At 40.8% G+C, this 16,897-nt stretch overlaps 2 protein-coding genes and 1 long non-coding RNA gene across 6 annotated transcripts; 1 reads left to right on the top strand and 2 right to left on the bottom strand.

Annotated features, from left to right (window-relative positions):
- Positions 1-1,233: 1,233 nt before the first annotated feature.
- Positions 1,234-1,965, bottom strand: LOC135124478 (uncharacterized). 2 transcript variants are annotated; one of them, XR_010279800.1, is made up of 4 exons: positions 1,763-1,965; positions 1,564-1,714; positions 1,362-1,505; positions 1,234-1,318 (listed from the first exon to the last, which is right to left on the bottom strand). It is a non-coding gene; the product is annotated as an uncharacterized LOC135124478 (long non-coding RNA). The 2 variants fall into 2 exon arrangements; XR_010279799.1 differs by having other exon boundaries at positions 1,559-1,714.
- Positions 1,966-3,726: 1,761 nt separating this feature from the next.
- LOC135124481 (sodium/hydrogen exchanger 10-like) lies at positions 3,727-10,728 on the top strand. Of its 3 annotated transcripts, none has more exons than XM_064049552.1 (14): positions 3,727-5,383; positions 5,430-5,661; positions 5,714-6,016; positions 6,077-6,800; positions 6,841-7,023; positions 7,072-7,246; positions 8,218-8,582; positions 8,632-9,110; positions 9,163-9,411; positions 9,468-9,741; positions 9,791-10,039; positions 10,094-10,238; positions 10,290-10,442; positions 10,495-10,728. In XM_064049552.1, exons 1-14 carry the CDS (start codon positions 5,186-5,188, stop codon positions 10,684-10,686), a joined length of 3,921 nt encoding a protein of 1,306 aa, XP_063905622.1. In that variant the 5' UTR covers positions 3,727-5,185; the 3' UTR covers positions 10,687-10,728. The 3 variants fall into 3 exon arrangements, with proteins under 3 accessions (XP_063905622.1, XP_063905623.1, XP_063905621.1); XM_064049553.1 differs by having other exon boundaries at positions 8,632-8,846; positions 8,907-9,110; positions 9,791-10,238; XM_064049551.1 differs by having other exon boundaries at positions 9,791-10,238.
- Positions 10,729-10,913: 185 nt separating this feature from the next.
- Positions 10,914-15,893, bottom strand: LOC135124482 (sodium/hydrogen exchanger 10-like). The gene is made up of 13 exons (XM_064049555.1): positions 15,470-15,893; positions 15,187-15,418; positions 14,838-15,140; positions 13,994-14,711; positions 13,763-13,951; positions 13,542-13,716; positions 13,135-13,496; positions 12,347-13,089; positions 12,025-12,298; positions 11,727-11,975; positions 11,531-11,669; positions 11,320-11,481; positions 10,914-11,089 (listed from the first exon to the last, which is right to left on the bottom strand). Exons 1-13 carry the CDS (start codon positions 15,677-15,679, stop codon positions 11,003-11,005), a joined length of 3,843 nt encoding a protein of 1,280 aa, XP_063905625.1. The 5' UTR covers positions 15,680-15,893; the 3' UTR covers positions 10,914-11,002.
- Between the last annotated feature and the right edge of the window lie 1,004 nt (positions 15,894-16,897).

The following is a 16,897-nucleotide window of genomic DNA, read 5'->3' on the forward strand; positions in this document are numbered from 1 at the left end:
TTGGAACTGACTGGCCCTTCTACTTGGACGGGAAGTTGACATTAGGCGTGTTATGTAATCGTTATTAGCGCAATTATGATAGGGGAGATTGGAATGTTTAAGGACAATGTTTTATTTATGGGCGAAACACGTTCAGTACCTACTCGACTTTGCTTATTAGGGATTTAATTGGATCGCACGTAATTGTGTTAGAAAATGAAACCTGAGGTAGCACGAGAATGGCGGTTGGAAAGTAGAATCGACTTGTATGGGTCATAAAAGTTATAATTATATACTTGCATGTATTACAAGGGAAGAAAGTAACACTCTTTGTTACGACTTCATTAGTAACAAAGTTTATTGGTTATTTCATGTTTTCTTAGCATTCAACAGCTGCCAAAATACGGAAGTGCATGTTTCTTGATCCCTCTCTTGAGACATTCGAATAGTAGACAAAGATCGACGGGCAGACACCGGCTTTTTTCTTCGTCGCCTTACGTAAAGACGCTACCTGTTCCTGACTGGCAGCGGTATGCAACAACTTCCTAAAGAACCTTCACGACTAACGACTGGCCCAGGCTTTCGAGCTAATTCTCTTCGCGTTATTCTTTTTCTTCTGCGGTCAGTCTTTCGTTCTTGGATTGTGTGTTGCAGACACTCAAAGTCATTGAACGTGTGTACATCAAAATCGAACCCTACTGTCTGCGTTTTTTGACGGAATGCGTTCAAATGCAAAGTGGTGAACTCGTATGTTGGGAAAGCGCCCGTAAATAGAGGGTAAATCGTTTATTCCTCCATTCTGGAGAAGGCAAATCAAATGTTACAAATTAATAAAAATATTGGAATATTACGAATTTAAGCACACGGCGAAAAAAGAATCTGAATTAAAATGACTGGATGGTCCCAGCCACGTGAAGTCACATTGCCTTGAAAACCGTGCTTGAAACGCTTTTCTGACAACTCTGAAAGCTGACAAGTGTGAATTTATCAGTGATGAAATTTAAAATATGGCAATCGAGAAATCAGCAAACGTGCTAAGACCCTTGTAATGAGAGCGGAATTTAAGTTCCTCGTTGTAGCGTGCCACACTTGTATAATCTGGAACAAAACCGAGCTACAGACAATAAATTAAACGAAGAGGATATAATATAAAAGCAAACCCTTAAAGTTTTTTGAGCTACCAATAAAACATCAAAATAGCGAATACATTCTAACAGAAAAACGTTTAACTTTATTCAAAATTTTTATTCACAAGTAGGTACATGTTGACACTAAGCGATCCAATTCCATTTATTTTGGGAATTTCATCATGATCCCAGGCATACATCCGATTAAAACACTAGAAAAAAATCACGTTTTTCACAACAGCAAAAATAACTTACCGAGAGCAAATACGACCAAAATTTGTCGAAAAGCTTTTAAAAATATGTAAACGGCAAAAAAACCAGTTCGGACCATGCCTGCCGTAAATATCTGCAATAAAACGCCCAGTTCCAAATCGCAAATTCCAAAATGTTGCAATGGTTCTGAAAAAAAAAAAGGAAAGCACGTTGAACCACTCCATATTCTACCATTCAACTTTACAAGTACTGAAAGTCCCAGCGGAATTTATCAATATCCAAACTTTAGACCATATTCTTCTATTTGCGACCAACACTTTACCGGAGGTTTTGTTTCGACGCAAACACATTTTTAAAAACTCTTCCACAGATTTTGACCATATTGTCCCTGCAATCTGAATATCTTCGTAACACGATGATATTTTTGAGCGTTTTGGACTTACCGACTGTACAAATGGAATTATGATGAGATCTCACAATGCAAATTCGTTGTTTTTGAAGATATTGATCTGAAAATTTCTAACCCGTCTCTAATTCGAAAAACTTTGTTTATCCGGTTTCTATGCACAAAACGTTGTTATGATATAAACGCTAGGCACGCATTGATTTGGATTTGGAAAAATGTTCCGTAACGTTTTGTTATTACGGAATATTACTTATTACTTATCTTACATAGTCGTACCGTAGTTATTTGGGATGTAAAAGCGGAAAATGTAAAGTCGCACACTTATTCCGTTTATGGTATGGAACCATGGAGCTAGAAAGACAGGAGGGAGCATGCTTCATTGAATCAATGTTCTGGATGGATTTTAAATTTTATGGGGGCTGACCGTAGCCAGCCCATTGTACCTTCCCCAAGTCGATATCAGGGTGTTTTCCTGCTCCTCTACTCATCAAGACACCCGACTGCTTCAAGGTACTTGAGTAATGCAGAGGGTGCAGAGGCTAGATGTCCCCTAGTATAGATTTCCTGTAGGAAAATCCAGTCACTTTTTTTACAATGCTCCAAGCATTGGCAACAAGATAGAACGTAGTCTGCTCATTCCCCTCTGCAGGAGGGCGGAATAGATACCATCCACAGATTTATATAGGGAAAAGCTGTCAAATGTCCACTCCAGTCTTGCCTCCGTGACTACCTTTACCGCTAGCGCCCAGTTCTTCGGGGAAGGTTGAGTACTGGCTACATCCCTTTTAGAATGGAAGGTAGTCCTTGTGCTACCTGGAAAAATAGTCTGCAGCAAAAGTTCTGCGGATTCTTCTAAGGTAGCGGTAAAGGTGTCATCTTCTTTCTTTAGGAAACCTAGTTGATGTGTGTAGTCCTTCGAGAGAACTCTCTTCAGCCTTGCGGCCGAAGCAGTCTACGTAATGTCGCTGCAGAAGGATCTCCACGTTTCCCGTTTCCTCTTTCTTAATTCTCTCTTAAACTCTTTCCGGTGCTCTTTATAGGCTTCCCAATCTTTAGTTTTCTTAGTGTTTTTTGCTCTATTGAAAAGTTTTCTTAGTTCCGATTGAAGTAGGCCGCGCCTTCGGTTCCACCATGGTGTACCTTTGCCCAGGCCTTATTACTTTAGGGGGCAACTTTTCTCATAACCTGAGTCGTTGATAATGGTTAAAATTTGCTCTATGTCTTCTGTCGATTTATATTCTATTCGTATCGACTGTACGGAGGTCGCCAGTCTGTCTTCCATTTCTTCGTTGTATAAAGCCCAGTTCCTGTACGTCTTTGTCTCTATGTCTATACATTTTAACGTATACATAATCCATCTATGGTCTGACACTGACGCCTCTTTAGAGACGTGCCATTTCATTATATATTGTGAGATATCCCATGTAGCTAGTGTAATATCTGTTACTGACTCACTACGCGATGTTACGAAAGTTGGTTCGCAGCCTCGGTTGACAATCTGTAGATTTGTTGCCAAAAGATATTCAGCTAGTGTTCTTCCTCTTACCTCTTACATTACTATCTTTGCTCCCCCACAGCAGACCGCACTTGTATCGGTACCGATGATGAGGTATATATTTCCGGTGTCATAGTGGTTCACCAAGTTCGCCATCTCCCATGTTGGACATGGTTCATGTGTTCCCTGTGGTAAGATACGGATGCTATTACCAGTTGCTCTTTGCCTCTTCCTATGTTACACTTAACATCTACAGCAGTCACATCCCTAGAGCTGACCTGAGGTAGGAGGACGGCGTTAATATTCCTGAGAATGTAAATACATGTCCTTGGATATTCTATTGTGGTACCTGAAACAACAGTGCCATTTAAATTGCTCAACCCCGCGATCCTGGATTTTACTATCCATGGTTCTTGAATTATTGCTATAGTCTTCTGCATGTTGTCTGGACGACGACACAAAACAGTCGTCGCCATGCGATAATGCTGCAGGTTAATCTGGATGAAATTTATCTGCTGCAGCGCCATTTCTGCAACCAAAAATCTCATACCTATCTTAGGCCACACGAGGTTTATGTCTCAGGTGGGCCCGCCCCCACTGGTAGAGGTTTCATCCCCTGGGGTTTCTCCCTCTGCCATAGGGATGTGCCCTTCCTGATTCGACGCCTCGTTCTCCTTAAGTTTCAAGTTTAAAGAGGACAGCATATAGTTGATCCTGTCCTCTCTCTCCCTGATTGTTTTGGCGTCATCCATCCCAAGACCAAACACAAAGAGGTTGCCTGGAGAGGCAGTCTCGGGTTTGACCTCGCAATTTTTTAACGCAAGCCCATTGGTTCTGACGCACCAGTCCCGGTATCCACACGGTCGCCCTCACCAGCCTTAGTAGCTTAGGCAAGGGGACCACGTTAAGTTATGCGCCTTCCCACATGGGTGTTAGAGAGCGCACTATTAATGCCTCTGAAAGTGGCTGCTTGTCTTCTCGATGCCAGGCACTGTTCAAGTTCTCTGTCCAGTGTCTGTTTGTACCATCACCACCTAGTCAGCAGTCAACTTACCAAGTGTGTACATCAATTACAGCTACACGGAAATGAGTTGCAGCTACCTCCCTGTAGCTATGTTCTTTAGAGGTAATCTCCTGCCTCCTCATCCTCTTTTGCTTTTGTGCTACCGGAGGTGTGGAGGTTGAAGACCGTACTCTCTTTTTTGACTCTGAAGTCTTTTTTCCCCCGGGTTATTTAGAGGTGGCTATTGTAGCCTGCCCTTTGCCCTTGGAGTTTATCCCGGAGGAGGATGGGCCCGGTTTAGCTTGCAAGCGAGCCTTCGTCCGCCTTTTTACCTCAGCCCCGCTGATTCGCTTCATCTTAGGAGGCTGCAACCCTACAGTGACTAGGTTTTCAGTTTGAGGTGCTCCCGAAGTCATTTCCTCAGTGGATTTACTTGTTTTTTATCCATATCTTGGATCTCGATGTCGTCCTTCTGCGTCCCCACCCACCACGAAGTCGAAGAAGAGGACATCGAACTTCGACGCCAGAGCTAGCAGAAGGATATGACCCTCAGGTAAACTCAGCCTCAACAAGTGAGGCTACTCGTGCTTAGACTACACCTCCCCCAAGGACTATCCCTGTCGGCGATCTGACCCGATGACGCAGCCGATTGATCTGAAATGGGTTAGTCCCGACCTCCCGTTTTGGTGGAAATCCAGGCCAAAGAGGCGTGTTGCCCAGCGTTGGTGATCACACTGCACCAAGGGGGGCTCAACCTCCAGGATTCCTTCATCCCACCTTACGGGTCTCCAAACACGGCACAAACACGCGGGAGGTGGTTCATGCCGTTTTTCATGTTAACTTGAGTGGTCGTTAATAAGCCAAAAGGACTCCTGAGCACATCTAGTAAGTTTTGCCATAACGGGAAACAAAAATTGTTTATATTTGACAGTTTTCGTGAACGGTTTTCCAGCAGTTGCATCATGAAGATACTTAAGCATCTTATAGTTGGGTCCATTTTCATTATATTTATTGGCTTGGTGATTTTTCACGAAATATTTTCTGAGAATTACAAAGTATCGCCCCTTTTGGAATGGCATGCCTTGATACCTAGTTGGGGAGATCTGATGATGCTTTCAGGTCTCCTGGCTATCGGATACGTGATTCAATCCACTCTTCAAGTAAATGATGGGTTTTAATAATCGTAAATTTAAAAAAAAGTTGTAGAACTTTCGAATTGCTACTCCCTACGGTGCCTTTATCATCATGGTAGGTTTCATCTGGGGTATGTTTTGCTTCTACGACCAAGTGATGATGCACGCGTCGAACATCATGAACATTAGTCCACGTGAACTATATTTTGTTTTCGTGCCGGTGATGGTATTTCAGATGTCTTTCAGCATGGACGGACCTTTATTTTTGAAGACGTTGTCGCAAACCTTTGTGATTGGCGTTTTTGGTATTACTCGTAGTGCCGTCGATCGATAAAACTTTAAAACTGATGCTTTCAGTGAATGGTCTTTCAGCTACGTTGTTTGGAATTTTATCCAATGCCGTTATCGCTGCGTCGAGGGACACAGAGGTAGGCATTATTTTCGGGATTACCGCATCAGCTACGTTTCCTCAACGCGTAGTAAACATATTGAAGCAACAATCTACGATCACAAAACAGATAGGCATACTTCTGGAAGGTGAAGCGCTGTTTGTTTTCATCATTGTCGATATAACGTACAAATTTACACTGAGTTATGTAAATCAGCACATGGTATGGTGGTACCAGTTTCTGTTAGTGGGAATTCGCGTTTTATCTACTGGTGTGTAGACAAATCTAAAACAGTTAGGTACCTGTGTATGTATTCTTACGTATATTTTAGGGATCCTTACTGGTTTTCTTTTCGGATACGTCGGTCGCTACATGATGCGCAAAATGTGCACTAACCGACTGAGTGTGTACCTAATATGTCTAGGAATGCCATTCATGGCCCACAGCTTCTCAGAAGTGTACACTTCCGGATGCGGATCCATATCAGTACTGATCATGGGAGCAATGATGGGCATGGAAAGAACAGCTTTACCCAAAGAAATCGACATGTTTCTAATTGACTTTTGGAATGTCGCTGCTTTCATTGTAGACACGGTTTTGTTGTTGAAATGCGCGATGCTGGTAGCCACAAATTTTGGGCCCATACTCCCTTGGTACCAATATCCGCTGACACTTGTTGTGTACGTGATAGCCTACATGGCGCGATTTCTTTGTTTCCTTGTATTTTTACCCATTCTCAAAAAGTTAGGCTACGGAATGAACCTAAAGTACATAATCGTGTGCACTTGGGGAGCGCTCAAAGGTCCTTTTGGCTTATTAACGACCACTGGTGCGGGCGAGTACAAAGTGCACCCAGAACATGGAAGACTTTTCCTCTTTCACATAACCGCCCTTTATTTCTTCTCTGTCTTTATCAATGGGACATTTATTACCCTAATTTTGTCTTTTCTGGGTCTATCCAAAATTTCTATGGCGCGGCAAGTTAATATGAACAACTGCATGAAGCATATCTTCGCAAAAAGGGATAAAACTGTCGCTGTGTTGAAAATGGATAAGTAAGAAGAGAACGTAGATGTAGTAAAAAACTGTGCTTAGATTTCTAGCCGATGTTAACTGGCCCGTAGTCATAGAATCTACCGAGATGGCGCACCCGTATTATACGGGTATGACTGACGAAGAAGATGAAGGTTTTTTAGGTTATAGATTCACTTGGTGCGGAGATTGCAAAAAAGATATTCTTCAAGAACCATCCCAGAAGGAAATGCAAGAAATGATGAAGTATGTGTTGTAATTTTTCTGGTCGCCGCTAATTTCTCGATTCTGTAGAGAAGCCACAATGAGAATATTGAAAGCAAGAAGAATGTGTTATTCGCGTCAGTATGAAAACGGAATGATGACCAAAGAAGGAATAAGAATATTGAGTAGAAATGCAGAACTTGCCATGGATTCTGCGGAGCTGGACATGGGCATAGAAAATATCTGCAAGAATTTTGTCGAAGAGGTTTGTAACTTTCTTTTAATGGTTGAGTTCTAGTCACACCTGCATAGAATATTATTAAAACGGCTGCATTTGCACTACTCAATTTTCCCTTGGTTCTTTGAAATACTGCAAATACATCCTCCGCATTCCTACCCGTATATTTCTTTTAGCTTTTTCTCTCTGACGATGGTCAATTCGTTCTGACCGTTCTTAGTTATTGTTGGTAAATTTTTTAATTGTGTTTCATTAAACGCATGTAGCGGTAATGTTTACTAGATACATAATAAACTTGTTATTACCAAAACGTATACGTAACATTTGTTATATTATTTGAATTCTTACTGCATATTTCTAGTTACAGCCTCTTTCTACCGGGTGTCTTGTAAATGGCGAATTAACTCTTTAGTACGTTATATATGGGATTTCCGATGGGTTTATTATGGTAAAAAATATGTACATATCAGCATACTCATTATTGACTACAAACACTTTGAACGTAGGTTTTTGAAAACTGACAATTTTTGATACGTTAAATATTTTAATTGCTTACTCGATTTTCGTTGATAAGTACCGTTGGTGTGTATCAGATAAACATTGTTGTCAAATGGAATTTTATCAAATTATTACATAAACAACACAGCCTGCTTGCCGTGCGGGTGCCCTTACCACTAGACTACGGAGCAGCTTATCTTTCTCCGCGTACCAACGTGTTATTGTGTCGCCACATAGCCATATTTTCGTACATTCCAACTGAAATCGTATTCGCATGAGCGAAAGAAATGTTAACTAAAAGCTTTGTTATTATTGTGAAAATGAACGAGTAATTAAACATAGCAAAAGAATCAGCTTTAAAAATCATCAGAATTCCACCAAAAAGTAACGAGTTTTTTTACTGTTTTTCCTAGACTGATCAGTTGATTGTTAAAAGTGTAGCGAAGTTAATCCGCCATTTTCCAGACACCCGGTGCAACATCTCACTATATGTATTATAGAATTGGTTCAAACGATTCGTTAGAAAACAGTCTCAAAAATTCATCGTGGACCGAGGTTCTAAATACAAGAAACCAAGAACTTATTGGAGACGCATGTGCTATAAAATTGTGCTGAAGAACACATTATTTGAAAAGATTATGTTTCTTATAGCTATACTACACCTGTTTGTAATTATTGCTGACATGTATTTTAATCCGTCGCTGCTTCCATTGGAAGGAGATGATGATGATCTTGTTGGACATGATTATGTTTTGATGATGGCACAGATTGTTTTTGTCATCATATTTGTTATTGAAGCCGTAATAAAAATTTTAGCTTACTCATGGGTCTACGTATGCTACCATGGATTTCGAACTTATTTCAAGTAAACTTTATTACACACAAAACGCTTTCCATGTATTAGCTGTTTTTAGATCGGTGTGGAATATTATTGATGTTGTGGTTATTGTCGTTTGTGTGCTAGCGATAGGAAGTGATGTGTGGAAAATAGCCACCCACGTACATGATCGCAGCATGTTGCGCCAAGTCATCGATGTTCTCAGACTGCTTCGTGCAGTGCGACTTCTCCAGATATTTCGAATATTCTTCGAGGATGCCATACATATTCTGGACAAAGTACACGATACAGGTTTAGCGCTTTCTTTCGAACTAGGAAAGTGTTACATTGCTGGAGAAAAAGAAATTTTAGATATGCTTCCCTATATGATAGACAATACGAAAATCAGAAACGAAATGAAGCAGAAAATCGAAGAAAATCAACTAGTACTGCAGCAGTTACTTGGTATGGTACAGAAAGATAGATCTTGGATAGCGATCACGGTAAAGACGACCCAGGCCATTCGGATGGTTCTCAATGGCATGAAAGAATCGATTAATCAACTCAAATCCACTGGTAGGCTGTACATGTGTAGACCAATGCGTTTTCACTATCATTGCCAAAATAGGTTGGGTGGACACGTTCGAATACGAGAAGTTGGTAGAGTCGTTGAATGAATGTTACAAGAAAGTCAACGCCATCCAAAAAGTTCAACCTAACTCTCCAAAAACCCTCTTCAAGGAAGTGACATGGATGGCAGATGACGAAAACCTCATCGAATTTCTTTTTGAGAACGTGAAAGTGAGAACATTTGCACCTGATGAAGTGGTTTTTGCAGAGGGAGAAATTGCCGACGGTATCTACATTCTCGTCACAGGTAAGCAGATGAGACGTTCCTCGCTTATTACAACTAACAAGTATCTTTGTTGGAAGGACTCCTGATAATGACCTATAAACCAAACCCAGATACGATTAAAGACTTGAAGGAACGTGGTCTTTTGCCCATAGTGGACTACTTGTCGGTTGCTCAGTATGAACAAGAAGTGGTAGATTTCATTATTTCGGGGAACTGTTTAGGGGAGGTGAGCACCCTGACGGAGAAACCTTACAATTGTACCATAACGGCAAACACCCACAGTCAAGTTTACGTTTTAACTCATGGCGTACTGAAACGAGCTATGGCAATGAATCCAGATCCTGTTACAGGGTTAAACAATTTGTGTTCAATTTTTCACATCTGAATAATTGTCGTTTAGGTTGGCGGCGAAAATATGGAAGGAAGTCGGTTTGCGAATAACTGTTCCATTGCTGATGTCAGTTCCAGCATACCAAACTATTTCTCAAGATCAAATCAAATACGCTCTAGAACGAGCGTTTGTACCAGATCTCAGGAAATACAAAATTTTTGCCGTGACGGAAATTATAGAAGATATAGTTCTTATCAGAGGTGTAGTTATCGATTACAATACCAGAAATATGTTCGTTGCCCCATGCTACATCCCTAGGTATGTTAGTTGGCAAGTTCATTTCTCATTGTTTCGTAATCCGTTACGTAACAGGACGGTACAGAGACTAATTTTGTCGGCTAGTAGTTTGATGAATGCCGCTTTTTATGGTAGTTCACAAACGAAAATGTTAATAGTGCCTTCGAAGGACGTCGACGAATACGATGTGATGGCGTTAGCTAAGGAAACGTGCGAACTGGTATGTATGCGAACCACAGTTGTCGATAACACGTTACTATTACAGCCGTAGGTTAGCACAAGTTCAACTAGTCAGTGTCTACAACACACTGTCAAAGGACGAACGGGTGATTCGAGAAGAAATAGACAAATGCGAAGAGAATTAGCTCAAAGGCGCGGAGCAACCGGCAGTACAACAAGTTCGAAAGCAGAGTCTACCGCCTCGGTAAATAGTTAATTTTTAAAATTAAGTAGTCCGTAATAATTTACTATTTTAGCACGGACATTCTGCGTCGTCCATGATGTTTACAACGAGCCAGTCCGAAACAGGTAGCGTTTTCATGCAAGCCGAGGAAGTAGAAAAAAAGATTGACGCAGATGAAGTTCCTGAAAATAAAGCGCATGCAAATTCGGAGACGTTACCACCACCGGCAACTAACAGACGCAGGCAGTCGTTGTTCTTTTTGTAATTTTTAAATGTTAGATGCTTATGAATGGATTTTGTCTTGTTAATAAATACTGTTACGTAAATTCAACATTTATTGTGTTGATGAGCGTTCAACTGCTATGAGACTACCTGCCGTGACGTTTTCCATATTGATTGCACTGCACTTGGCGCACTTCATTTTGGCAGAATCACTTCCATTCCTTGACAGCCCAATCGCCTATAACTCGACATTGATGAAAATTTAAAAAAAAGTTTCAAAAGCGTTTATTCATCGTTAATCAAAAAATTCACAAATTCATCATTTTCGCATAGCTTAGACATCCCTCTGTTTCGTCAAGTTAGCGATCGTTGTCATCCATCGGTATAAATACGCTACCTACCTCAGATTTTTCATTTCTGAAAGACATGACGGTAGACTTGGTGCTCTGAAACCAAAGTTATTAGTACATCACATACCGAGGCGGAAAACATTCCATTTCTGTAGAGAGAACTGTAATAGTTTAACGAGAGGCGTACATTTATTCAATTACGTCTAAGGTGGAAGAGAAGTTAGAAAGAGCTCGCTTTCAAACTTTTCAAAAGTTTGATATCGACATTACTGACCGATTGTGAATAAATAATTCAATCCAGCGCTTAAAACGTTAAAAACACATACGGCGGCATAACGACTGACAGATGTTCCTATGCTCGATGCAATTGCCCGTCTCCCGCGTGAACTACTTTGGCTCCCCAAGTCGCCCCTTTTTTGTCGTCTTCTTCTCTTGAGTTGATCTTGCGCTGTGTGTTGGAGACACTTGCTCGAAGAAAGGGATCGTATCTAAAAACCTAGTATTTCATGCGCTCGTCGATGGATCGTTGTTACTTACAAGTTCACAAGTTTCTTCGGCCATCAGCATAACTTCTATTTCTTCTACGTCTTGTACGGGGATTATTAACAGTTTGGTTTCTGTCTGGATTGGAAGTTGCATAAGACTGCTTGTTGGCAGAATCAGCTTCTGGACCGTCCTGTACAGAAGCGTAACTACTGTTTAAAACGAAATATAGTAAACGTGTTTTACCGACCTCGGTATATAATTGGGAGCGAAATAGTAGTTTGTTGTATTATAATCGAACACCACGCCTTCGATCAGGATGATGTCTTCTATGACATCTGTGACGGTAAAAGTTTTGAATGCAGATAAATCGGGCACGAAAGCTCTTTCAAGTGCGAATTTGATTTGGTCTTGAGAGAAGGCCTGGTACGCCGGAGTCGACAGTAACAGCGGTACGGCAATTCTCACACTAACTTCTTTCCAAATGCGACACTCCAACCTAAAAGAACGTTATTTAAACGTCGCACTAATATTATTCGGTACTCAACCCGACAGCAGGATCAGGACTCAGTTCCATGGCTCTTCTCAATACACCACGACTCAAAAAATAAACTTGGCTGTAAAGATCCGCCTTGATGGTACAGTTGTAGGACCTTCCGGTTAAAGTACTAAGCTCTCCCATGCAGTTTCCAGAAACTATATAGTCAACAGAGGGGTCTTCATAGCTCGTTCCGGAAAGATAATCCACCACCGGTAGTCGTCCGTAGTCATTCAAAGCCTCGAGTATATTCGGGTCCGGGTTATAAGTTATGATCAAAAGTCCTTAAAGAAACAAATGACTTTCTCGAAAAGCAAACGTTCCCGACCGACCTGTGACCACGATGTAAATGCCGTCGGCGACGGTTCCCTCTGTGAAGACTTCTTCTTGAGGTTCAAAACTCTTAACGGTGACATTTTCGAACAAAAATTCGATTACGCGCTCGTCCTCCGCCATCCAGGCGACTTCTTTGAAGATAACTTTCGGAGGGCTGGGGTTAACTCTTCGGATGGAACTGACTTGTTGGTACAGAGTTTCCAGGAAGCCCATCAACTTCGAGTAGTCGTCGGAATCGATCCAACCCGAGGCTTTTAAGAAATTGATCGCTTCTTTCTTCGCATTCAGTATGGTCCGGATTGCTTGCGTTGTCTTGACCGTGATCGCTATCCAAGGTCTTTCCTTCTGGACCAGACCCAAAAGCTTCGTTATATAAGCTCGATCTATTTCTATTTTTTTGGAAATCTGTTCTTTAATTTCTTTATTATCGATCATGTAGGGAAGCATTTCCAAGATTTCTGTTTCGGTGGTGGCATACGATTTGCCTAGTTCATACGTAAATGACAATTTTGAGTCGTAAGCCTGGTCGATGTAAACAAACACGTCAAGGTAAAACGTTTCAATTACGCGAGCTAGTCGAATAATACGTAGTGTACTTATAACGTTGGATACTTGAAAAGCTCTGTCATTTAGCATTACTTCTGTACTGTGTGTTTCGTTTGAATGAAATATTAAAATATGAAGGACTTGCACGGAACACCCCAACATTACCACAAAGTCCAGTATGTTCCAGAATGAGCTGAAACTTTGTTTCAAGATAAATTTTCGAGTTTTCCAAACTTACCTGAAATATGTTCGAAATCCGTGAGCGCAGACATAAACGTACGAAAATGCCATTATCTTTACTACGAATTCCACAACGTAAAGCAACGCGAATACGATGTTTAATGCTTGTATGATGTGTTCTATCGAATCGTCTACTTCCACCCGTTCATGTCTAGTTATTATATTCGAATTAATGTAAAAATCGACTGCGATAACAATGACATGGAAGAAGACTATCAGAAACATTGCTTTTTCGTATGTTCTATTAGTTACGACCATATGGTAACAAAGCCGACGCCAGTACGTACGTGGGGGTCTAACGCCAGCCTTTTTCTCTCTTATACGATCGAGATGTCGTCTAATGAAGCGTTGACACCAGTTCTAAAACACAAACTGAGAAGCGATTTCGTACGCATCACATTTTACCTCCTCTGTAAATCTGTTATACAGGTCTTCCACTTTAATTTCGGCGTCTTTAGAATCCGCCGCCAGTTCTATTGCTTGATTTAGAAGCCGTATGCCTTCTTTAGACATCATTCCGTTTTCGTACTGGCGCGAGTACGACATTTTCTTCGCTTTTAGGACCCTTATTTTAGCCTCTCTGCGTACAAATCGTCATTATTGGAAAAACGCAAATGCCCAGTTACCTCGTCATCTCTTTAAATTCCTTCACTGTGGGCTCCTGCGGCACGTCTTTCTGACAGTCGGGACAATACGTGAATCGATACCCCAAGAAAAGATCGTCTTCATCGTCTTCCATGTCCACCTGCGTTCGATAAGGATGTCTCAGGTTGGTAGAATTGATAACAACGGGCCAGTTCGCGTCCGCGAGGAACCTGCACACTAGTTAACTTACTCCTTCGGGAAAAAACTCTCACCTGTCTTCTTTCAGCACCCGCACTGTCTTCTCTCTCTTCACAAATAAGTGCTTCATGCAGTTATTCATGTTCATTTGTCGCGGAGTAGAGATTCGAGTAAGGCCTAAGGCTTCCAAAAGCGTGCCCATAAACGATGCGTTGATCAAATGCGTCAAACAGTAAATTCCGAGAATATAGAAGGTGTACTCGTTTAGCTCGGTGCTCCCCTTTTCATACAAAGATGCAAGAATTTCTAAACTGAAGGGTGTCTTCAAGCCGCACCACGCGCAGATAAACATACCTTTCATATCTATCCCGTAACCCAGGCGACTTATAACGCACGAGAATAAGAGAAAGGAAAAAAAGCGCACGACAAAATAAAGAGAATAAGCCGCTAGAACCACGAAATACTCACGCAGAGAAATATACGTAAGTACATAGGTCCCTACCAGCATTGCAGACCTAGCGCAAATAACTGTGTCCAAGATAAAAGCCACAACTTCCCACATGTTGATGAGAAAAACTTCGATTTCTTTTGAAAGTACGGTACGTTCCATGCCAAGCATGACCCCCGCTACCGCCACAGGAATGCTGCCTAATCCAGTAATTAACTTTTCTGTGAAGCTGTAGATGACGAACGGGAAGGCAAAACAAATCATCATTGCGCAGTATTTCTGCGTGTACAGTTTCCTCAAGAAATATTTACCCAAGTATCCGAACATAAAACCCGCAACTAAGCCTGAGGAACGCAAAAGTTTCTAAATAGTACCTGTTGATTCGGCAAGGGTCCGAACTGTCAAACGGAATGGCTTGTTTCCTAAATTTGTCTGACAGTTCAGACTTTTACCTTTCGTTTGTGGCTTACCTCCCATGATGAACCATATCGCTACTAGTACGTACTGGTACCACCAGACCGTTATTTCTAGTAAGGCAGAAGATCTGAGTTCTCGTATTACGTCCGTCGTAATCAGAGTGAACAGCGCCTCAGCTTCCAACAAGACGGCGATTTGCTTGGTTTGCGTTGAATGCTGTTTGAGTATCAGCGTGGCCGCTTTTGGATAGATAGGAGCGATGTAAACACCGAAGATCAACGCATGCTCTAGCTTCCACGTTGGCTCGATAGCTCCTTTTGCCATAAATCCGTATATTATGGCAGTAACTAAAAACACTAAAAAACACAATCTCGACAATCACATCGCGTGCCTGTAAAATACCAGGAACGCCTATCACCACAGTTTGTGGAAGAGTTTTTAAGAATATATACACATCCAAACAGAACGCAATGTTGAAAATCATTATCGGAACGTAAAAGAAGAGGCATTCCTCTGATGAGATCGCCATAAAACTTGATGCTAGGCGGATGACGACATCGTGGCTTGCTACTATGCCCCACAAGAACCCAAGAAGTACGGTGAAAAAGCTGATCGAAATCGAGATTTCGAAACTCTGTAAAACCAAAATCAGCTCGGGAAATATGTCCTAAGTATATATACGCACCTCCAAAAATATGCGGATGATAAACGACAGGAGTATGAACATTACCACAACCAGATGCGGAGTCATAGGGGATACTAACGGGTGATTCTCTATTTCCTTGTAAACAATGATTATATAGTGATAATCGATGGCATACTGATGGGCCAAAATACCACCCACAATTGCCAACAAAACGACTGTCAAAATAATTTTGACTATAAACTTTCCCATCTTAAAACTCGAAAACTAGAAAACACAATTCAGGAACAGCAGTAAATGGGTAAATTGAAATTTTTTGTTGACATCAGAATGTTGAGTAACTATAGTTTTTTCTTGATTGGTAGTTGTTTCGTGATACCTTGATTACACTGTGTAACAAAAAAATTATTATCTTGCTTTTTTCACATTTATCGTTGTATTCTGATGTAATTTTTGACATGCTGTGGTTCGTTTGGTCGAACTGTCCCTATTTTCATTTATTTAATTTTTTTTGTAAAAGATAAAAAATGTATGTATTTTGCGTTTAAATTCGAAAATCGTAGCCACACGCAGGTGTAAATTATCTGCAACTTCTTTTTGTTACATTTGCGGTTATTACAAAACTGTTGACTAAGTGAAACATAAAATAGTTCCTACGACAAAGTTCTGGGTAGCATATGAAGCGTACTTTGAGGAACTATTAAGAACCAGGATAAACCATGGGTTCATCTTGTTTACTGCGGAAGTTGCCGGTCAAGTTTGGAAGCATGGTTTCGAGGAAACCTTACCTAAGTCTGTAGCATTTGCCATTTCCCGTTTTTTAAGAGAACCAAGTAACCATCTTACTGGTTGTTATATATTTTTGTACGGTAAATATATTTTATAATTTAATTGGTGGCAGCCCTCCCAAGCCCCAGGGCCACGCGAAGGTTCATTTTTATTTTTATTTGTAAATAATTTATGCCTTTTTTCTTCTTTGTAGTATTTCCAATTAATTAAACTGCTTTCGTTTTTTTTTTTAATTAAAATTTTGACATTTTTCACTAAACAACAAATAGTTAAATATTTTTTATATTAGGGATTCTCTGTACGAACCAAATTCATATTCTCTAAGTATAGACTAAATTACACCCAAAACCACAAAAAAGTCAGATAAATATTATTTTTCTATAATTTTGTTACATAGTGTTATTTGCACAAAACAGATAAAAATTATCTCTACAAAATCAAAAAGATCGTACGTCTACATATTCTTTTTTGCGACGCTCCTAGGCCTAGGTTTTCTTTTAGGCTAGATGTTCCTTTCCAGCCGAACATCGCGTGTCGGTACGTTGTAGACGTAGACTTGGTTGTGGGTGTCCGCCGTGATCGTGCAGTTGTAGGCCCTTCTTGTTAGCGTACTCAGTTCTCCGATGCAGTTTTCGGAGACGATATAATCGAGGGATGCTTCTTCGAATCTCCTGCTTCCAC

Source organism: Zophobas morio, unplaced genomic scaffold (genome assembly GCF_036711695.1).
Source record: "Zophobas morio isolate AGI-343-1 ecotype UQ-CSIRO unplaced genomic scaffold, CSIRO_AGI_Zmor_V1 ptg000007l, whole genome shotgun sequence".
In the NCBI taxonomy this organism is placed as follows: domain Eukaryota; kingdom Metazoa; phylum Arthropoda; class Insecta; order Coleoptera; family Tenebrionidae; genus Zophobas; species Zophobas morio.

Coding starts and splice junctions, on each gene's coding strand:
- LOC135124481 (XM_064049551.1), top strand. CDS start 5,186: ATGAAGATACTTAAGCATCTTATAGTTGGGTCCATTTTCATTATATTT. Junction 7,024..7,071: donor GAAATGCAAGAAATGATGAA/GTATGTGTTGTA, acceptor TCGATTCTGTAG/AGAAGCCACAATGAGAATAT. Junction 10,443..10,494: donor AAGCAGAGTCTACCGCCTCG/GTAAATAGTTAA, acceptor TTACTATTTTAG/CACGGACATTCTGCGTCGTC.
- LOC135124482 (XM_064049555.1), bottom strand. CDS start 15,679: ATGGGAAAGTTTATAGTCAAAATTATTTTGACAGTCGTTTTGTTGGCA. Junction 13,952..13,993: donor CGGGTGCTGAAAGAAGACAG/GTGAGAGTTTTT, acceptor ACTAGTGTGCAG/GTTCCTCGCGGACGCGAACT. Junction 11,482..11,530: donor CCGAAGAAACTTGTGAACTT/GTAAGTAACAAC, acceptor CTAGGTTTTTAG/ATACGATCCCTTTCTTCGAG.